At 48.1% G+C, this 23,036-nt stretch overlaps 1 protein-coding gene across 1 annotated transcript in view; it reads right to left on the minus strand.

Annotated features, from left to right (window-relative positions):
- ACAD9 (acyl-CoA dehydrogenase family member 9) overlaps window positions 1-23,036 on the minus strand; it is a 37,365-nt gene that overhangs the window by 4,186 nt on the left and 10,143 nt on the right. Inside the window, exons 4-13 of the mRNA XM_053598880.1 lie at window positions 15,996-16,102; window positions 14,895-14,995; window positions 13,998-14,076; window positions 12,247-12,421; window positions 9,792-9,865; window positions 5,545-5,620; window positions 4,168-4,238; window positions 3,755-3,874; window positions 2,560-2,688; window positions 410-489 (exon numbers count right to left, since the gene is read on the minus strand). Coding sequence (XP_053454855.1) covers window positions 410-489; window positions 2,560-2,688; window positions 3,755-3,874; window positions 4,168-4,238; window positions 5,545-5,620; window positions 9,792-9,865; window positions 12,247-12,421; window positions 13,998-14,076; window positions 14,895-14,995; window positions 15,996-16,102 — 1,012 coding nt within the window. The remainder of the gene's footprint in view (window positions 1-409; window positions 490-2,559; window positions 2,689-3,754; window positions 3,875-4,167; window positions 4,239-5,544; window positions 5,621-9,791; window positions 9,866-12,246; window positions 12,422-13,997; window positions 14,077-14,894; window positions 14,996-15,995; window positions 16,103-23,036) is intronic.

Here is a 23,036-nt window from a genome sequence, read left to right on the forward strand (position 1 = left end):
GGCAGAGAAGTCAGAACTGGTCTAATGTCGGCCTTGGAGCCTGGCTCCTATTTGAAACATGTCTCTCATTCCTCAGATTCTTAAAAACCAGCTGTCCCCAGTGTTGGGGACAACAGCTCCCAGGGGTGGAGGAGACAGATTTCAAGTTGGGGCAGAAAGATTGGCAGCCCTAAGGATAGGGCAGCAAAGGCTTCCCTGGGCAGCCGGTCCACATCACCCAAGGGAGAGGCCAGCTATTAAGCCTGGTTTCCCAGGCCCTGCATATGATGGCCAACCTGCAAGTGAGCACCATGCAGCTGCACCATGCTCCCCACCCAAGCTCAGAACAAGGCAGTTCCTTCCTCTTGCTGCTCAGACCAGCCTCTGCAGCATCTGGGACCCAAGGAGCAGACAGTGGGAATGCACCTACTTGATTCTTGCGGTCAGGATGCGGCCAGCGTGCTGTAGACCTGTCAGGGCGATGTACATCCGGAGAATCTCGTTGGTTCCCTATGGCCAGCAGTGTAGAGGTCAAAGGCCACCCAGTATTAGGCAGCCACAGGTGCCATGCACAGGGCTGTGATCGGGGGTCAGTGACGAGTAGGGGAGCCAACCAGATGGCTGTGGCCTCCTGCAAGGACCCACCAGCAATCCATGACGAAGTCTCCAGCTCCTCTTTTAAATGGAAACCAAGGTGTGAAGTAAGGGCACTGATGCCCATGGCACAGCTAGTGCCAGGCAGATGTCTGCTGGCTCCAGGCTGAGGCCAGATTCCTCAGGGAGCTGCAAACTGCTGGGCAGCAGCCACTGGAAGTCCCCTGTGACACCGTCCACATGTGCACTACTCTACCCAGTGATCCTGGCCAATGGCATGCGGGGCCGGTACCCACTGTGCACAGTGGCATTGCATCAGAAAGGTGGAAGGGCCCAGGCCACGTAGCCAGCACTGGGAACTGAGGACTGTCCCCTACAGCCAGACTGGCACCATGAACAGCGAGACACCCACTGTGGAGTGGAAGCCTCTGAGGAGAACCACTCCAGCCCTGAGTGTCTCCAGAGGAGTGGAGTGCCTGTCCTACAATGAAGACTCTGTGGCCCTGGCCTTGGGCCTCCTGAACCCCTGCTGACCACACTGCCCAGCCAGAGCCTGGCCCTCCCAGGTGGGGGAGGGGCCTTTGGAGAAACAGTCCTGGGGCCGTAGCAGGGCTGATGTGTCCAGAGCCCTCAGGCTGGCCCTCACCCCATCTGTCCAAGGGAAAAGAGCTTTCCCCTGAGATGGCCCAGGAGCCAAGACCCCAAAACCACAGTAGAGGAAACCCTCCTACTGGGAGCAGCTCTCAGCCTCGCCTCTCCTCAGCTCAGGGCCTGCATCCCAAGTGGAGCCTGTCCTTGTAGCCGTGTACCTGGCCTCTGGTCTTACCCCTGGCTTCCATCCTCCATGTAGTCCCAGGGGGATTTTCCCAGGACACAAATGCAACCAAATCATTTCCTGATCGAAAGCTTTTTATGGCTTCCAAAATTCCTCTACTAGTTAACCAAGGTCCTCTGGCATCTAGTGACTTTTCTGGCTGAAGCCTGCCTCCCATCCTCCCTCTGCACACAGCCCACTCCCTGCCTCTACTCACCTAGCAGGACTGACCACTGCTTCCTGAAAGCCTCCCTTCCTCTCTCTCTCCTCACCTCATGCTAGCAGGGCTCCCCCATCTGGGCCTGGCACGCTCCATTTCCCTGTTCGTCAGCACCTCTGCCCTTGCTTCTCCCTGGTCAGCATCTTTCATGCCCCTAAAGGCCATGTGCTCCACGAGGCTCCAGGCCCCTCCTGCCAGATGCCTACCTCCTTGTTTCTCATCCTCCTCCCCACTCAGCCACGCTGCAGATCAGAATACAGTGTGCCCAGTGGGTCTCTGTGGCCCCAGACCTCTTCCTCTTGGGCATGCACTAAATGAACTAACTCTTAGGGCTTGTGGCTTCATGGAAGATAGCGAGAGTGACAGACGTCCAGCTAGGAGACCCTCAGAGACGGCCCTGCTGAGCTGCCTCAATTCACTGAGAAGGAACCAAGACCTAGAGGATACGCATCCAAGGCAGAGCTGGCACTGGGGCTGGACGCTGGTCCCCCCAAAGACCTGCATGCAAGGCAGAGCTGGCACTGGGGCTGGACACTGGTCCCTCCCAAGACCTGCATGCAAGGAAGGCCTGGTGCTGGGGTTGGATGCTAGTCCCTCTCAAGACCTGTGTGCAAGGAAGGACTGGAGCTGCGGTGGGATGCTGGTCCCCCACCAAGACCTGCGTGCAAGGAAGGGCTGGAGCTGGACCCTGGTCCCCTGTAAGACCTGTTTGTACCTCATACCCAGCCAGAATATGGCAAAGAAAACCCACAGTTTGTCACCAGGTCTCAATGGAAAGGGTCCTCAGGAGTGGGACCCTGAGCAAGCTGCTTTGCCTCAACTTCTCCCTCTGCAAAAGGAGTCTGTCCAGGGTTATTAAGAGGATCTGGTGACAGAACACACAACCAGCCCTGGGGCAATGGGTCAGGGACAGGAAGGGGACCTGGGAAGGGGGATCCACAGGGCCACTCACCTCAAAGATGAGGAGGATGCGAGTGTCACGCAGCATGCGCTCATATGGGTAGTCTTTCATGTAGCCTGAGCCTCCGAGGATCTGCAGCGCCTCACTCACGCACTGCCAAGCCGCCTCGGAGCTGAACACCTGCCACGGCCCAGGGCAGTCAGCGCAGGGGCGTCCCTCTGGACCCCCACCAAAGGGAGGACCTCACCAGGCTACCAAGGGAAGTCCTGTGTCTTCCTCAACCACACTGGTGAGCTGTGGTCCCCAGCCCACCATGACCTCTTGTGCCTCTGAGCTTTTCTACCACTTCCCACCTGGCTCACCTCAAAACCCGCCTAAGATCACACCTTCTCCAGGAAGCCCGACCCACCCTGAACTCCCTCTCCACACTTGAACAGATGACCTGATGGCCTGCCCCAAGTGACTGTGAGCACCTCGAGGACAGAGGTACTGTCATATTTAGGCTTAGCATCTGGAGAGGGGTCGGCTCACAGGCACCATCTAGTATCTGCTGTTCTTGTTGAGGCATGCCAAGCAGATGAGATGGGAAGACGCAGGGAAACCACGCAGCACAGGGCCACGCCTAGAGGATGCATTAAAACCACCATGTCCTCAACCTTGTAGGCACGTTTCCTGCTGACACCAGGCTGCAAACTGCTCACCATTTCTCTCAAGAGTTCAGTTCCAGAGACCAGTTTAAAAACAATTTATGGGGAACCAAAGTAGGATTACCCAAAGTGGGGCAGACATCTTTTTTATTATGGCTATGAAAGGATACCGCCACACCCCAAATATAAGAAAAGTTAACAGAAAACTCCAGTATCTACCTCCACTATGAAAAAGAAGTTTTGATACCAGAAAGTAGGAAGGCCATAAACTCAGAAATAAAGATAGTCCTTCTCATGAAAGCCAGCTGCAATTTTATACTAATATGAAGTTATCATAATGGTCTATTTTCTCCAATTGCTTTAATATACTGATCAACTGGAAGTTTCAAGTGAAAACCTGGCACAAACTACACCAGGGGCCTGCCTATCCCTGGAGCACTGCACATGCGGAGCTGGTTCATCAATATTGGATTGATGACAAAGTGCCTTCTAAACTAGCAAGGGGAGAGAGATGGTAGGCATCCTGTAGGTCTAAAAACTGTGGGGAAAGAGCTTTGCTGAGGCCCCCAACACCAGCTCTCTGCTTACACCAGGGTTACCTTCACCATGGCTGCCTCAATCGAGCAGTCAGGAAACCCCGGTTGGTCCAGCATCCCTGCAGTGAGGTAGGCCATGCTTTCCATTACATAAGCTTTCTGAGCCATCAGTGCAAATTTCTCCTGGAGTGTGCAGGAAAAAAAAAAAAAAACACAATCAAAAAGCATTTTGCATATGCTAAGTAAGACCTAATCTTCCAACCAGTAGAGAAGGTCCTCAAGTCAGAAAGGGTAACCTTCACTGTCCAGAAAGGATGAACCCAGGCATTAATAAAAGGGACCTGCGGTAAATAAAGCCTAGTTATCTAGTCTTCCCAAATCACTACCTGGGTCACCAGTATGGAGAAACCAAAAGAACACACTTTTTATCTCCACACAGTAAAATCAACAAATATGGCAACTGTGGCCTTCAGTACCTGAATTAACCCAAATTCACTGAGACTCTTGTTGAACTGTTTCCTCGTACAGGCATATTCAGCAGTCAATTCTGAAGGAGAGTAGTTGTTAGAAAGAATCAGAATATTTCTAGTTGTTCAAAATGATTTCCTAAGGCACTCAGGCTGGAACCATGAGTGACATGTCTCCCTAAGTGCAACCCCCAGTAAGCCAGCACCCCACCCCAGGCTGCACATGGAGCTCAGTCAGGCGCAGATTTGAACCCGGAACTTGTCCATGCCAGCTGGTGGCCTCGCACCAAAGGCTTCAGCTCCCTGAGCAACACTGCCCACCTTACAGTCACTGCAAAGACGAATCAGATGGACTCATGAAGCCCAGCCCACAGAGCACCGGACAGAGGTGGGCAGGCCACACTGGGCATGAGTGTTCCTGACCAAAGCAGGTAGGGCACCTGGCATGGAAACTCAGGCCTGAGGCTTTAGGATATACAGTTGTGAATACAGGCTGAGCTCTCTGGGCCCGAGTGACATGGTGGCCTCCCACCTGGGCACCAGCACCCTAACCTGTAGCCCATGTTCTCCAAATGCCTTCACAGGTGTGATGGGCCAAGATGGCAGATAGGACCCCATATGCATCTCATCCTTTGGGGGGCAGGCTGGCCATAAAAGCCCCCCTGACCCTCTTGCACTGAGTTTTCCAGACAGGGAAGCAGAGTGAGAAGAGCCCTGAGCCTGAACGGACATACTTAGTTTTCAGTCCGCATGCATGGCTGGGCAAACCAGTATCATCTACACAACGGAGTGAGGAACAGAGCAAAGCCTTCATGTGAGCTCTTTGCTCTGAACTCTGAGAGGCCCCGCCAGAGGACCCAGAAGTGTCCATCCCGACCGCCATTTCGCTGCAGACCCTTCCCCACAGCCGAGACAGTTACAGGGCTGTTCTGTGTTCACCACCAAAGGGAAGTTTAGGCTTTGTGTGTCCTGATGAGGGAATATGGGAAAGATCCAGAAGCCAAGAGATCTGGATCCAGAAGCCAAGAGATCCCACCCACTGCACCAAGTCACCTACAGGATGGGGACACTGAGAGTCAGAGCTGATGTCCACGCAGTACCTGGCTTGCGCTGTGGGGTTCTCTATGCAGCTCCTCCTACCTCTGGCAGAACATCTATTCCCCCTGCCCTTACCCTCTGTGTGTAGGTAAAACAGGCCCCTGGAAAGATGAAGACTGACCGCTGGGGCAGGTTGGGTAGATTCTTTGGTCTAAATGAAAGCCCAGATGCTAGGCTTGAGTGTGACCTCTGTCCAGGTGGCCTGGGGAAGGGCAGAGCCCCCCTGGGCTAAGGTGGGGGAGTCAGGGGCAAGGTGGCCGCAAAGGGCCCTGTCCCCGACTTACCTACCAATCAGTTTCTTGAGCATCCCGGCCACGACACTGCCCATGCTGAACCGCGCACTGTTGAGGATGTTCATGGCCACCTGTAGGAGAGCAGCAAAGCACGAGGGATGCAGGCGAGCAGAGGACAATGGCGCCTGGCTGCTCTTTGAAAACAAAGCTTTCCTGAAAACAATAAGCAAATCCTGGAAAACTGTGCCAACATCCAGGCTGAGCTAATCATCCTGCCCTCCTTTGTGCTGAGAGACAGCACAGTCCTGACACTTCCAAACATGGAGATTCGGGCACTGCGGCAGCTCTCACCAGAATCCCTGGAGTCACCTTCCCTTACACCCCACATACTCGAGAAAGCCATCAAACAATACTATTCCACAGAAACATGCCAGATCTCCTGTCCTCAGGAGAAGGTAGTAGAAACTAAGACTGGAAGCTATCTATACCTTCCTAACAATCCTGCAGGGTCAGGACCCTCACTTCACAGATGAAGAGCCTGAGGTTCAGAGTAGAGAAGTGAAGCTCCAAAGGTCCCAAAGCCAGTGGCTGCCTGATGTCAAAGCTCTTGTCCTCTCCCCTCATGCTGAGATGACCCAAGGAACTCAGCCAAATTTCTATATTAACAACCTTAAAACTCTGTCAGCTCCTCCCCCCTCCCACTCTGTCTTCCTACTAAACTTGAGAGTCAGCACCGCAGATGACAGATGAGCACACAGCCCTGGTGTCACATGCTGACAGACCAAAAGGGGCACAGACATAGGTCCATGGCAGGTGGTCAATGGTGCAAAAGGCACAGAAGGGGAGTGTGTGAGTCCAGGACATATAGTGTGGGGAGTGGGAACACCGAGCATCCAAGGCTTCCCCAAGACACCCAGGTGGGGCAGCCAGGAAAGGGTAGGCACTCCGGACACCAGCTTCAGCCTCCTAAAGGTCAGTTTCTGACCACTAAGCCCTAAGTGCACAACTGGGAATCCCCAAAGACAGGGCCTGGGGACAGAAAGGAAGGTTGTGAACATGATACTTTTCCTAAAAGCTCAAATTCAATGGTATTCCTGCTTTTTGCTGAATGCTTGGTTATGGGTAACTTGAATTAATAAAACATGTAATAGAATTTATGATAACTTATTAAACAACTTGAATGGGAAAATCTCTCAACACCTCCTTGTGGGGTGGGTGGAATCGCTAGGCCCTCAGGGGCTAGGAAAGATGGATTGATTCTCACTCGGGGACAAGGTCCCTGGGCACCAACCTAGCCTCCAGCACTGGCTGGGGAAGGGACTTGGTTAAGTCACAGGATAATGTGAGATGCAAACCCTCCCCTAGAAAGGGTTCCCTAGGCCTTTTTACCATTTTATGACCTTGGGTCTGAGCAGGTGAGGCCCCATCCCCCTCACCTCCCCAACCAGGTTTCCTGTGTCTCAGGGCTTGGGATGATACCAGCCTCTTTTAACCAGGGAACTAAATTCTCCCACCTCTATTCCCACTCTCTTTCAAAAGCTAGCCTATAGTTTTATGAATAAAATTCCATTTATAGCCCTTTCATAGTTTGTTAACCTCATTTAAATGATTTTTTAAAAAAGGGAAAATAGGGTTTGATCCCAGGACTTACTCCCGAGGATAAAAGGCTTAGCCCTATTTGAAGAGGGACACAAGTGCTTAGGTATCTTTCTGCTTAACCGTGCAGGCCTTCCCCAGCCTCCTCAAGCACCCAAACGCCTATCACACATCTACCTCAAAACAGTTCCTTTCTATAATTTTCTTTTTTTTTTTTTTTTTTTTTTGAGACAGTCTCATTATCTTGCCCTCGGTAGAGTGCTGTGGCATCACAGCTCACAGCAACCTCTAACTCTTGGGCTTAAGTGATTCTCTTGCCTCAGCCTCCCAAGTAGCTGGGACCACAGGCACCTGCCACAACGCCTGGCTATTTGGCCAGGGCCGGGTTCGAACCTGCCACCCTCGGTGTATGTGGCCAGCGCCCTGCCAACTGAGCTACGGGCACCACCCCTTCTATAATTTCCACAAGTACATTCTAGATCTCAATTTTCCCCAAAGCAATATTCAATCCATTCTTCCAACAGCCCCTGCTAGCTGCATATGTCTTAAAAGGTCTGACTATGGATAAACTCTTCTGACCACCCAGAGGCAAAATGACCTCATTTTATCTCACAGCAGCCTGCTCTATTTTCACATGGCCTTTTACCATTTTATGCACTCTACAATCACTGGAGTGCATCATAATTTTAGTATTTAGATTAACTGGCAAGCAATCTCACTAATAAAAAAGAAGCCTTCAAAAATCTATTTTCCTTTGCATATTAAAACAGTGACCATTTTTCACTTACCACAAGGGCAAAAATTTTAAAAGACTTGAGAAGGGGCCCTTCTCACCCGCTGCTGGAGGGGGTAGGCACCACACCAGCTTTCCAGCAAGCAGCTTGGCAACATAGATCAAGAACTTAAAAATGGTCACGTCCTCTGACCAGTGGTGTTTAAACTCAGGAAGTAATTAGACAAGTTTGCAAGAATGTGTCCGAGGACACCCAATGTGGTTCTGAGCAGGAAGGAGCGAACAAAGTGTTAACGTGATAACACTTAACGTGCTACAAAGCGGTATATGCAGCACCAAACGTCACTAATACATAATTCCTACACAAAAGATTATCATGATTTACCGAGAAGTGAAAATATATGCTGTAAAATACAACACACAATATTTAAGCAATGTATATTATTTTCAAAGAGCTAGAAAGAGAAGCACCAAAAATGTAAATAGTATCAGCTTTCTTAGGGATGGGTCAGGATTCCATTATTTCCTCTTTGTCTGTCAACACCCTCTAGTATGCAGGCACCTGGGTACACAGATACTGGACGAGCCTGTGCCCGCACACAGCCTGCCCCGTTAGTCCTCCCACCTCTCCAGCCCTCTGTTCTCCATTCACTGAGAGGCTCACAGGCCAGAGCTTTGGCTAATGGCATCTTGTCTGATTCCCATGACAGCCCAGGAGGGGAGGGAGCGATTACTTTGATCCATCTGCTTCATTTATAGCCAAGGTGTGTGAGCTCCCCAAGATTAAGATTCTTACTCAGGTCACTCAGTAAATTAGGGCAGGGCAACAACAAAAAGACAATTTTCCCAACTTAAAAATGGGCAGAGGATTTGAAAAATCTTTCTCCAAAGAAAATGTGCAAATTGCCAAAAAGCACACAGAAATATGCTGAACATCATTATGGCAATGTAAATTAGACCTACAGAAATGCCACTTCACCCACTAGAATAGCTGTAATTTAAAAATACACAATAACAAGTCTATTTTTGGTGAGGAAGTGGGGAAAAAACGGAGCCTTTCTCCACTGCTGGTAGGAATATAGAATAGCACAGCTACATGGAAAACAGCAGTTCCTCCAAACCTGAAATGTACAATCGCCATGTGACCTACCAATTGCACTTTTAGGTATAAACCCAAAAGAACTGAAGACATATTTTCCACACAGAAACCTGAAGATAAACGTTCATTACGGGTAATAGCCCCGAAGTGGTAAAGACCAACACGTCTACCATTCACGTCTGTGAAGGGAGGAGCACAATGTGCGATCTCCACACACAGGAGTGTCACTCGGCCACGCTGCATGGATGAGGACCAAAACTTCACCATGCCCAAGACTCCTGCCACAGAAGGCCTCCCCGTGTGTATGACTCCATTCACACAGAATGTTTCAAAGTGCAAATCCACACAGACACAAAGCAAAATAGCGAGTGCTGAGGAACTGGGTAAGGGCACACGGGGAGGCACGGCGTTTCTTTGTGGGGTGATGGAAGTGTTCTGGAATTAGAGGTGATGGCTGTACAACATGGTGAAACTATGAAGTCTACATTTTACAATGGTAAATTCTATGTTATATAAATTATTTCTGAATAAAAAATAAATCTGAGTCCAAAAAGAAAAAAAAAATTAGAACAGAGGCTCAAGACCCTGGGTTGTACAGACCCAGAGCTTCACCAGAGCTGGCCAGTCTGGTTTCTCTCACCTGCTGGTGGGGGTGGGGTGACAAAAGAGGACTCCCAGTGCTTCTCACGTACTCCCTCCTCTAAGAGTAAGCCAATTTCCCACTCTCCATTTTGCTGATTTCCCAATGGAGAGCCATGCAAAGTCACCTGCCAAGGACAGGATGGTCTGCTCCAAGCACAGGTGGGACAAAGGCTGGGGGCCAGCAAGGCAGATGGTGAGACTCTACTCACCAGGGGCTGCAGCTGCAACTCACCTTAAACCCACCTCCGACTTCTCCAAGAACATTTTCTGCTGGCACCTTGGTGTTTTCAAAATGGACTTCACAGGCTGCAATGTGAACATAAGGCCTTATCTGACAAACCCAAACCACTCTGCAACAGACCTGCAGGCACGCAATTCACTTCCTGACTCATTCGTCCAGCATTTGGGAGGGGGGTACAGAAACGAGCTCTCATCTCTGTGGAGCTCACTGCAGTCAGAAAAACAGGCCACAGTGACAGAAACGGAGGCCGGAGGGGGTGTACAATAACATTCTTATAGTAAGGGCTATGTTGGGCATTTCTGTGACATTTAACAGAAGATTAAAGGATGAGAAAGAGTCAGTCCTATAAAAAGGCAGAGAGAACAAAGGAAATAGCATTTCCTAAGGCCTCAGTGTGTATTGGGGCTACTGGTCCCAATTCTTCACTCTTAACACAGCTGCCCCCTTTAAGTTACCCCTATTCCCTCCCAGGGTGGGCAGGATGCACTTGGCTTTCCCCGCCTGCTGATGCTGGGTGCGGCCATGTGACTTGCTGTGGCCAATGGAATGCAACTGGCCCAACACATGCTGAGGCCCAGAGGCCTTAAATGTGCTTTAAGGGTCCGGTTTGGCTCTTGAGCACTTGTGAGCTGCTACAGAAACATGCTCCAGGATAGTAAAGAAAACACATGGGCTCACCTGAAGCCAACCCAGAGCTTGCAGCAGGCTGCCCAGGCACCCCCGGAGTATGAGATAACTATAAGCCAGGTACTGTCAGACAGGGTTACTGCAGCAAGGGATAGCCAGCGGGCCTTAGAGTGAGGACTGCCAGGGAGGAGGAGGTGTGGCAGGGGGGCAGAAGCTGGGGAAGGTCTGTGCCGTATTTTCTCTAGCAACATGTTTTTGCATGTTGTTACACAAACATGCATAGCTCCCGGCAATTTACACCAGTGAACTGGTGGTCATGGCTTGAGGGGAGCCAACTTGGCCTGGGCACCCTGGGTCTTCTGACCTTTCCTTCAACTGTGACAAACAGCTTGGTTGTGAAGGGTGATGACCTTGCCATCTCTGACTGTTGGGCTGTATTCAAGGCTAGCAGTACGTGGGCTACAGCCCCCCTCACAAAGGCTCGTTCCCCCACAGGCTGTGGGTGTGGGCAAGACCCTGCCTCCCTCTTCTTCTGCCATTCAATCCTCTCTCGTAGGCCACTGCACCACGCCACTGGGTGCCACCCTCTCAGACTGACGAGTGGACCAGGCTTCTACCGTATGCTCAAAGGCAGGCCAGCTCCCTCCCCCCCCAGGGACACGGCTGAACGGGCTCTTTATTACCTCGAGGCCTCTGGGTGCCCTCCTTCCTCTGCAGGCACATGGGGAGCACTCTGAGCGCCGCTGGCACTGCTGTGCTTCGACACACACAGACCATTCCATACACTCTTAACACTCCGTTCTCCCATCACCTCCACAAGGGGCTTCTGTTATCACTCTTTTCCTTTAGCTGAGGAAGCCACAGTGCAGAAAGGTAAACTAGCTTGTTCAAAGCCACACAGCTTCTAAATGGTGGGGCTCAGGGTAGAACCCAGAGGCCTCTGACCTTCTAGCCCAAGCAGCCAGTGTAGCAAATATGACCATCTAGAATGCAGGGTCCCCAAAGGTGAGGGGACACACAGAAACTAGAAGACCCAAGAGCCACGGCATTGGGAGAACTCAGTGGCAGTACCAGCCAGACCAAGGACAACTCACAGGACACCAGAGCCTCAAGTGAACCCTGTGCTGACCAGGGACGACAGACGGGCCTGCACAGGTGGGAGGAAGAGTGACAGGAAAGAGGTTCTAAGGCAGGAAAGCCAGGGGCTCCGGGGGTTTCCTAACATGGTATGTTTACCTAAAACACCCACCTCCCCACTCCTGTGTCCACCGCCTCTCCTACGAGGCTGAGCGCTCTAACAGCCTTCCTCACCCTGAAACCACCAGGGCTGGAGGCACCAAGAGGTGTACTATGTCTGTTTAACTAATCAGTAAGTGTCAAGGAGAGAATCGCCACAGAAGAATCTTTTGTGGTATTCTTAATTTGAACTTGCAAAAAAGCTAATTTTGAATTTTATTATTGTTATTTTTTAAGACAAGGTTTTCACTCTGTTGCCCAGGCTACAAGGCAGTAGTATCATCACAACTCACTGCAGCCTCAAACTCCCAGGCTCTGGCAATCCTCCTGCCATAGCCTCTTGATAGGACTACAGCCACATGCTACCATGCCCAGCCAATTGTTCCCATTTTTTGTACAGGCAGCGTCTCGCTATGTTGTCCAGGCTGTTCTCAAGTAGTACCTGCTCTTCACCTCCACAAGTACTAAGATTACAGGTGTGAGTGACTGTGCCTGACCTAAATTACGTTTCATCTTGATAACTGGACAGAACAGAAGGTCATTCTCTTTCACTGTCACACACATGTGCATAGAAGCTACTTACTGTTGGAACCCCGAATGCCTAATTTATCTTCAGCTTTCCCATTAATGACTCCACCAAAGTCTCTTTCTACTATGAATGCTGTGATTCTGTCTTTTACTGAGCCATCAGAATCAGCAACTTCAGTCTTTGCAAACACAGTAAAAATATTGGCCAGCCCTCCGTTGGTGATCCAGACCTGAGGAAAGAAAGAAGGACTTTGGAGAAAACAAATTCCTTTGTTACTCTTCTCAGCTCCAGCTTTGCCCATTAAGCTTGAGCTGCTGGTCAGACTTCGAGCAGACATGCAAAATCCTCGGTTCTGCATAAGTCAAGCCTGTGTGAACAGAGAACAGGGCCCAGCCCAGTCTTCCCAAGAGACACACATGGCCAGGGAGGGAACGGGGGAGAACAGCCAGTGGTCCACAACAACTCAGGCTCTACCACCAAAGTAGGCATTCTAGCATTTCACAAGGGACACATTTATCAAAACATCATGTACATGTAAGAAAAATATACACATTTATTCATTAATTAAAAAAGAAACACCTGTAATCCTAGCATTCTGGGAGGTCAAGGAAGGGTCAATTCCTTGAATTTGGGAGTTGGACCCCACCTGCACTAAAATCAGAAAAATTAGCCAGGCGTTGTGGCAGGTGCCTTAAGTCCCAGCTACTTGCAAGGCTGAGATAAGAGAATTGTTCAAGCCCAAGAGTTTGAGTTGCTGTGAGCTGTGATGATGCCATGGCACTCCATCCAGGGAGACTGTCTCAAAATAAGAAGGAGGCAAGGAAGGAGGGAAGGAGAGGGAATGGAGAGAAGTAGATAGAGGGAGAAAAAAGAGACTGCTTAACAAACTGTACAGTGGGAACTTACAAGGATCTTGATTCAAGCAAAAACTGTTGAAAAGAAGTATGAAGCAATCAGGCAAACTGTGAATGTTGGACAGATAGTAAGGAAGTATTACCAATTTTTAAATTATTTTATTTTTTTAGAGACAGTGCCTCATTCTTTCACTTAGGCTGATGTGCAATGGTATAATTGCGGTTTACTGTAGTCTCCAACTCCTGGACCCACGCAATCCCCCTGTCTCAGTCTTCCAAGTAGGTAGGACTGGAGGCACACACCACCGTGCCTGGCTAATTTTTCTTACTTTTTGTAGAGGCAGGGTCTTACTGTACTACCCAGACTGGTGTTGAACTCTTGGCCTTAAGCGATCCTCCTGCCTCTGCTTCCTAAGTGCTAGGATTATAGCTGTGAACCACTACGCCTGGCCTATCAATTTTTTTTAAATGTGATAATGGTATAATGGCTTCGTTTTTCTTTTAAAATAGTCCTATCTTTTAGAGACATGTGCAAAAATTGCCACTGATGAGATTCAGAGATGGTGGTGCTTCCAGAAGAGACACAGAAATGTCAGCAACTGCTGAAGCTGGGTGCCAGGCATGGAAGTATGTTTGAAATGTTGTAACAAAAAATTAAAAAACAAATACATGAAAGCAGCTTGAGCAGGTAGCTGGTGCTACAGAAGCATGCAGACTCCAGAGCCAGAATGCCTTGGTCCAACCTGCTCTGCCACTGAAGAGACACAGGACCTGGGACAAATCTCCTAACATGTTTGAGCCTCAGTTTCTTCTTCGGAAAAAGGAGAATAGCACCACTCGACAAGTCGAGAGATCACATGTGCCCTTGCCAATTCCTGGCATGGGAAGTGGTCACACAGTGATGTAAAGGTTGTGACTAAGACCCGACAAGGCCATGAGGACGGGCCCTACCTTGGAGCCGTTAAGGACATAGTGCTTCTTGTCTTCACTTAATGTGGCCCTGCTCCGGACGGAAGCTGCATCACTCCCACTGCAGAAGACAAAAAGATGCAACAATACTGGGAAAAATAAGAATGCTTTTCAGAGAAGAGTCAGATAATAAATATATTCAGCTTTTCAAGCTACAGAGGTTGTCTTTCTCACCTCCTCAATGCTGCCCCTAGGACATAAAAGCAGTCAAAGATTATCTGCAAAAAGATGGGCATGTTCCAATAAAATTTTATTTATAAAAACAGGAGACAGGCTGGATTGGCCAAACTCTACTTCGATCTATCAGGTAAAAAGGTGGCAGTGAAAACAACTCAGGCTTAGGTCTGAACGGAAAAGTGTGCTCTAAATGGACTCATTTGCAGGGCTCTGCAGATGAGTTCAGTCTCCTCAGGAGGGATGACTGTTCCCAGGTCCTAAGCAAGGGAAAGCAGGATGTGGTGTGGTCTAAGAGGGACTTGCCATCAGAAGTCCTGAGTCTTACCCCAGCCCTGCTCCATCCCGGCTTTGTGACCTCAGGCTGATCACACAATCTCACTGAACTTCACTTCCTAATCTGTACACCTGCCCTACATGCTCTGAAAGGCACTTTGGAGCCTGAATGCATCACTGCACATTATGTACATTGCAGACCACAAAAATTTATTAACGGTGGTGTCAGGCACTTTATCTCCTCTGGGTTCTCACTGGGACAGAGAAAAAAGATCAAGATAAAAGAACAATTGCTGAGTTGATTCTTTAGAAGATTTTTGGGAAGAAATAAAAGTCATGTTACTCAACAAAAACAACAGCCCCTTGTCCCAGTGAACCTTGCAAAACGCCAAGGATGCTGGTGGGTGACACTTCATGGAGGTGACAGACCTGGCTGGCTCCGTGAGGCAGAAGGCTGCAATGTGCTCCCCAGATGCCAGTTTGGGTAAGTATTTGGCTTTCTGCTCTTCAGTGCCAGCCAAGATGATTCCCTACAGAAAACAGACAGAGACTATTTTCAGCAGAGAAGAGTGAGGGGAGTGCTCATTCCCCTTCTGAAGAAAATATTTCCTTCATTCGAGAAGACTGTATGAGCCTCAAGCAGGTGGCCACAGGCAGAGTCTAGGAGCCAGGCGGCTGAAGAGCCCGAGAGCACCCGTACCAGGCACCTGTGGGACCTGCAGAGCTGCGCAGTCAGAGCCCAGGGTTTGTACCACAGTTCTTCTATCTCTCACCCCGGGGGCCATAGGCAATGAACATCCCTTCTCTGAGCCTCCAGCTCATCATCCAAAAACTGAAGACACTCCCACCCCACCCACCAGCAGGGTGGCCTAGGAGATGAGATGTGAAAATACAAGAGTGTCAGCAGCACACCCAATGTGACAAAGGTGCACAGTTGGTGTCAGGGCTGTCCCACCTCCTCCCAGCCAGTGCGGTATGGATAAGGCCCCTCCTTTCCCTATGAATCTACATGAATGCATGTACTCCCTGGGGCAGGGAGCTGAACGTGGTGAGAGTTCAGCTCTCTAAGGACCACATCAAGCAGCACTAACCTGAGCAACGAGGCTGCTACTAAGACCTGTGTGACCCCAGACCCACCCTAACATGCTCCAAGCCCCACGGGAGGGAGACGGCACGTGCACAAACAGCACAGGAGGCACACTCAGGCCCGAGTGACAGAACTCAGGAGGAGATGCCCACTTCCAGCCCAAGGTGAAGGCAGTTGCATCTGATCTGGGCTTTGAAGATGGGTCAAAGGTGATATGGGAACAGGAGGAGGATTCAAAAGGAAGGGACAGTGTGATTGAAGGGCCACTGTGTACGGGGGCCACAGGACTGTGTGCCCGAGGTATGGCAGAAGTACAGGAACACAGGGTAAGACTGCTTATTAGCCACCAGGCCTGACTCACTTCTCCTAAAAGTGAGCAGGCCTTCAGCCGCCAAGCCACTACATGACTCCAGAAGATCAAACAGAAATACCAGACACTTGACCTTGAGACCGATAGTCTGGTGTGCTGCCAAGGTCACAGCGATGGACCCATCCAGGCCAATGATCTCCCCTAGCCGCGCGTACATGGTGTTGGAGAGGCCCAGGCCACCTAGGAGAGACACATGTGCATGAATCTCAGTCCCACCCCAGATTCCGCCCATTAAGGCAAATGGCTGCCCTGGCTTTCCCCTGATAATAAAGTAATGCCAAATCACCATAAAAAAAATCTAATACAGAAGGCATAAAGAAAACCTACTCTTTCTGCCCACATCTTACCACTTAGAAAAAGTATTTCTGGGTATATCCTTTCAGACTTTTTCTAGACACACAAGCATTCCTAGATATAGAGAGCAGAACCTCTATACGCTGACTGCCCAAGGGACTGCAACAACTGGTCAACACACAGAGCTGGTCAGCAGAAGGAACTTTTTTTTTTTTATTAAATCATAAACACATAGATCAGGTATACATTAATGCATTTATGGGGTACAATGTGCTGATTTCATACAGAATTAGGAACTCTTACATCACACTGGTTAATACATACCTCATCTCGTTTACTTATTAAGACATTTATACTTATATAAAATCAGCACACTGTACCCCATGATTGCATTAACGTACACAGCTATGATTTAATAATAAAAAAGACATTTATACTCTATACTAATAGATCCGACATGTACCCTTGCATTATGCACCACAGGTGTGATCCACCACTCACCCTCCCTCAAACTGACCTCCCCTCTCCCCTTCCATCCCCTCTCATCCCTCCTTCATCCTAGACGATAATTGTGATCTATTCTTCATATGAAAGTGTGAGTGACTATAAATTGGTTTCATAATATTACTGAGTACACTGGATATTTTTTCTTCCATTCTTTAGATAATTTACTAAGTAGGATATGTTCCAGGTCCATCCATGTAAACATAAACGAGGTAAAGTCTCCATCTTTTTTTAAGGCTGCATAGTATTCCATGGTATATGTATACCACAATTTATTAATCCATTCATGGGTCGATGGGCACTTGGGCTTCTTCCATGACTTGGCTATTATGAATGGAGCTGCAATGAACAATCTGGTGCAAATATCTTTGTTATAAAGTGATTTTTGGTCTTTTGGATATACACCTAGTAGAGGAATTGCAGGATCAAACAGCAGATCTACTTTTAGATGCCTGAGTATTCTCCATACTTCTTTCCAAAAGGGACGTATTAGCTTGCACTCCCACCAGCAGTGTAGAAGTGTTCCCTTTTCTCCACATCCATGCCAACATCTGTAGTTTTGGGATTTTGTTACATGGGCCACTCTTACAGGAGTTAGATGATATCTCAAAGTAGTTTTGATTTGCATTTCTCTGATGCTTAAAGATGATGAGCATTTTTTCATCTGTCTGTAGGCCATGCACCTATCATCTTCGGAGAAGCTTCTGTTCAAGTCCCTTGCCCACAATGAAATGGGATTACGTGTTCTTTTTTTATTAATAAGTTTGAGTTCTCTGTGGATTCTGGTTATCAAACCTTTGTCAGAAGCATAACTTGCAAATATCCTCTCCCATTTTGAGGGCTGTCTGCTTGCTTTACTTATTGCTTTCTTGGCTATGCAGAAGCTTTTTAGTTTGATCAGATCAGAATTCTACCAAACCTTTAAAGAGGAACTAGTACCTATATTACTTAACTTTTTCCAAAACATTGAAAAAGAAAGAATACTTCCCAATACATTCTATGAAGCAAATATCACCCTGATCCCCAAACCAGGAAAACTATAGACCATTATCTTTAATGAACATAGATGCAAAAATATTCAATAAGATCCTAGCAAACAGAATCCAACAACACATCAAACGCATTATACACCATGACCAAGTGGGTTTTATCCCAGGGTCTCAAGGTTGGTTCAATATACATAAATCTATAAATATAATACATCACATAAACAAATTAAAAAACAAAGACCATATGATTCTCTCAATAGATGCAGAAAAAGCTTTTAACAATATCCTGCATCCTTTCATGATCAGAACACTTAATAGGTATAGTGCACTTTTTGGCTGGGGCTGGTTTTGAACCCTCCACCTCCAGCATATGGGGCCGGCACCCTACCCCTTTGAGCCACAGGCACCGCCCAGAAGGTACTTTTCTTAAACTGACAGAGGCCATCTACACAAACCCACAACCAATATCATATTGAATGGAGTAAAATTGAAAACATTTCCACTCAGATCAGGAACCAGGGAAGGTTGCCCATTGTCTCCACTACTTTTTAACATTGTAATGGAAGTTTTAGCCATTGCAAACAGGCAAGAGAAGGCGATCAAGGGTATACAAATAGGGTCAGAAGAGATCAAACTTTCACTCTTCGCAGATGATATGATTTTATACCTGGAAAAATCCCAGGGACTCAACCATAAAACTCTTAGAAGTGATCAAGGAATACAGGCATCTCAGGATACAAAATCAATACTCACAAATCAGTAGCTTTTATATATACCAATAATAGTCAAGCTGAAAAAACTGTCAAGGACTCTATTCCCTTTCGGGTTGTGCCAAAGAAGATGAAATATTTGGGAATTTACCTAACAGAGGATGTGAAAGATCTCTATAAAGAGAATTATGAAACTCTGAGAAAAGAAATAGCTGAAGGTGTTAACAAATGGGAAAACATAAGGAACTTTCATAGAGTACATGTGGTGCGTGTTTGGTCATGGGAAGGAGGCGGGCAGCTATGAAGGTCCATAATGTCTTAGTATTCTGTGTGCATCCTCTATCACAGAGGCAGATCTGTACAAATGCCAACAGCTGAAGGACTCCAGGACAGGGTTTCTCTGCCTCGGCACCATAGCATTTTGGGATGGATTGCTCTCTGCTGTGGGGTCTGTTCTGTGCCCTGCAGCATCCCTGCCCTTTACTCATAAAATAACAGCAGCAAACACCCTTCATGTCCAAAGTTTTGACAACAGAAACATCTCCAAACGTTGCCAAAAACTCCTCTGAGGGGCCAAATAGTCCTGATTGGGAATCCATCTCTAGGGATCAAAAATACAAAAGAATTTTTAAAAACCCCAAAATGCACTGAACTTAGGAATTTTGCACCTATTCTTCAACTTCCAGACCTGAAGCCTAAGGTTCTCATGAAGCTGACCAACAGCACAGCAGGGCCCTGCAGGCGGGTGCGGTGCAGAGCCCACCTGTAGAGGGCACCACTCACAGACAGACTCAGGGAAGGGTGTCCCCGCAGGTGCACAGCAGTCCTGGCTGTCCTTGTGGTCCCGGGCTCAGTGTTGGTGCTTCAGGGGAGGCCAGGGCCCTGCAATAATCCCACCCCACCCTGACCTGTACCCCACTTCTTTTGTGTACCAATCAAAACACTCTGCTCTTACTCCCTTCATATTTGAAGGAATTGAGTTGTTGTTTTTTTTTTTGTAGAGACAGAGTCTCACTTTACCGCCCTTGGTAGAGTGCCATGACGTCACACGGCTCACAGCAACTTCCAGCTCTTGGGCTTAGGCGATTCTCTTGCCTCAGCCTCCCGAGCAGCTGGGACTACAGGCATCCGCCACAACTCCTGGCTATTTTTTTGTTGCAATTCAGCAGGGGCCGGGTTTGAACCCACCACCCTTGGTATATGGGGCTGGCACCCTACCCACTGAGCCACAGGTGCTGCCCAGGAATCGAGTTTTGACTGGAAAAAGAAATCCAATACTTGCTCCCCAGAAAAGGATGACTAAAATCATGACAGAGATGGCAAATACACAGGGACAGAAGGCAGATGGAGCCTGAGGTGGGAGAGAGAAGAGAGGGAGGGAGGAGCTAACATCAGCAGGCCCCAGGCGATGGGCAGAGAGCCCAAGTTAGGAAACTTGGGCTCAGTCAGCAGAAAGGCCTCAGTTCGGGCGGCACCTGTGGCTCAAAGAGTAGGGTGCCGGTCCCATATGCGGAGGTGGTGGGTTCAAACCCAGCCCCAGCCAAAAAAAAAAAAAAAAACATGAGAAAAAAGAAAGGCCTCAGTTCTCCAGCACAGCGGTTTCCAATCAGGCGCTAGAACTCACAAGGCTGGGGAAATCTTCCCAAAACTTTTGGGCATGAACATAGGGTTGCTGTTGCCTTAATTTCCCAAAAAAAAAGAATTAAAAAAAATAATAGTAATATGCCAGGGGTGGTGACTCACACCTGTAGTCCTAGCACTCTGGGAGGCTGAAGCAAGAGGATCCCTTGAGCTCAGGAGCTCGAGACCAGCCTGAGCAAGAGTAAGACCCCATCTTTACTAAAAACAGAAAAATCAGCTGGGCGTGCTAGTGTGCACTTACAGTCCCAGCTACTTGGGAGGCTGAAGCAAGCAGATCATTTGAGCCCAAAAATTTGAGGTTGCTGTGAGCTATGATGACACCACTGCACTCCAGCCAGGGCAGGGTTAACTCTGCCCTAGAGAGAGATGATGTCTCAAAAAACAACCAAACCCCCCACCCTCAAAAAAAAAAAAAAAAAAAAAACAACAGCAAAAGACAAAACTCCATACAATGACCATTATCATTTCATGAAAGAGCATTTTCAGAGTTTCAGAGCAGATAGTGGGACACAGCGCTGAACACAGGATGGACAGCTGTACAGTTTCACCCCTACACACGCAGATCACACCTGCCTCAGGTGAGACAAGCAGAGGTAAGAAAGACGCATCCCAGCTGCATACAGGAATTACTCTGGTGAAGATTAAATACTTCTCATCGATCAAGAAGGAGACACAGACATTTATTACCACCCTGGCCAGGTCTGGTGGCTTTTTCCTTTTATGTCTGTGTTCTCCAAGCACTTACTCGTTTAAGCTGATGACAAACGGACCAACCACTGCTCTCCAGCTCTGCCTCACCTACTTTCTACTCTAATATTCACTGTGGCCTGCATGTTACGGCAGACAAGGCCTCTGCCACTTGTGACCTACAACACCAACAAGTCTCAGATGTCTGAGAACTCGGTCTCTCCAGCACCTCACATGGAGGCTATTTTTGTTAAGAAACACAGGATGTATGAGTCCCCTGCAGAAGTCTAAACCACCACTCTCCACCATCAAGGCCAGCAGCAGCATTAACGGGGTTTCCACAAAGACAAGGTCATTTGTTTTACACACAGTCAAGCAAAGCGTAACAGACTGCATATAGAATAGTGTCCCATAAATTATAAAGGAGCTACAAAATCACAGTATCCACGCTAACACTGTAGCACAACGCATTACTCACCTGTCTGTGGTGATGATGGTATGCACCTACTGACTGCCTACTGTATAAAAGTCTAGCACACGCAGTTACATATAGTACACAATGCACTCATGTTACTGGTTTGTCTATTTGCTATACTATACTTTTCATTGCTGTTTTAGAGACTACTCTTCTACCTATTAAAAAAGTTAACTGGGTCAGGTACAGTGGCTCATGCCTGTAATCCTAGCACACTAGAACACCAAGGTGGGAGGATCCCTTGAGCTCAAAAATTTGAGACCAGCCTGAGCAAGAGTGAGACCCCCCTCTCTACTATAAACAGAAAAAATGAGTTGGGTGTGGGGGTGCGGTGCCTCCTCAGGAGACATCCCTTGAACCCAGGAGTTTGAGGACGCAGTGAGCTATGATGATGCCATTATACTTCTAGCTGGGGCAACAGAGCAAGGCTCTGTTTAAAAAAAATAAAAGTTAACTATAAAACAACCTCTCAGGCAGGTCCTTCCAGAGGTCTTGCAGAAGGCATTGTCATCATAGGACATGGCAGCTGAGGGTGTGTTACCTGGGGACCTTCCAGTGGCACAAGATGTGGAGGAACAAGACAGCGATCCTGACCCGGGGTAGGCCTAGGACACTGTGTGGGTTTGTGTCTTAGTTTTAAACAAACTTTAAGAAGTAAAAAAATACATATTTTAAGTAGAAAACTTTGTACAGTTGCACAATGTGTTTGTTCTAAGCAGTGTTATCATAAGATCTTATTAAAAAGATCAGAAATTGGCCTGTAGTCCCAGCTACTTGGGAGGCTGAGGCAAGAGAATCGCTTAAGCCCAGGAGTTGGAGGTTTCTGTGAGCTAAGATGCCATGGCACTCTACCCAGGTGACAGCTTGAGGCTCTGTCTCAAAAAAAAAAAAAAAAAAAGATCAGAAATTGAAAAAGTTTATGAAGTAAAATAGAGTAAGCTAAAATTGATTATCAAAAAAAAAAAAAAAAACTTAAATAAGGTCAGTGCAGCCTGCAGCAGTGCACAGTGGTGTCTGAGGCCTTCACACTCATTCCCCGTCCCTTACTGACTCACCTGGAGTAACTTCCACTCCAGCAAGCCCCTTCATGGGAAGTGTCTACACAGTGTACCATTTTTTAATTCTTTACACCATACTTTTACTCTACCTTTTCTGTGTTTAGATATGCAAATACTTACCATTGTGTTACGACTGTCCACAGTATTCAGTACAGTAACACGGCGTACAGGTCTGGGCTCTAAGAGCAACCATATAGCAGGCTATCCTCCCCCCCGCCCCCGTGTGTGTAAGCACACTCTATGATGTCTGCATAAGGAAGAATTCACCTAACAACACATTTCTGAGAACAAATCTGCTGTTAAGTGACTGTACTTAGAAGTGTGGTGGGGGGGTCGAATAGTGTGACAAGAAAGATACATCATTTAATAGCTCAAAACACTGCAAGAAACACATATACAAAGATTTGACCTGATTAAAATATGCCTCAGAACAGAGGAAAATTAGGCATCACACTAATTTGTCCTTAATTTTCACTGTTTATCTCAGACGGGACCAGCTCCAAGATGGGTATAGGTAGGAACTACTTTACAGAGGTCCAGGACCCTCCACCCTGTGCTGCCTGGGAAGGTGGGCCCAACTCTAGTCCCTGAAGACAAACCAGGCAGGGAAACAGAAGAAAAGCTCCTGGCTGCTGCAGCTTGCCATGCAAAGCCTAACTCACAGCATAGCTGGGAACATGTCCAAGGTCAGATTGCAACCATGAAATATGCTTGTCCCTTAAAGCAGTACTGACTGCTCTCTCCCCTGAACCTCAA

This window comes from Nycticebus coucang, chromosome 8 (assembly GCF_027406575.1).
Source record: "Nycticebus coucang isolate mNycCou1 chromosome 8, mNycCou1.pri, whole genome shotgun sequence".
NCBI classification, from domain to species: Eukaryota; Metazoa; Chordata; class Mammalia; order Primates; family Lorisidae; genus Nycticebus; species Nycticebus coucang.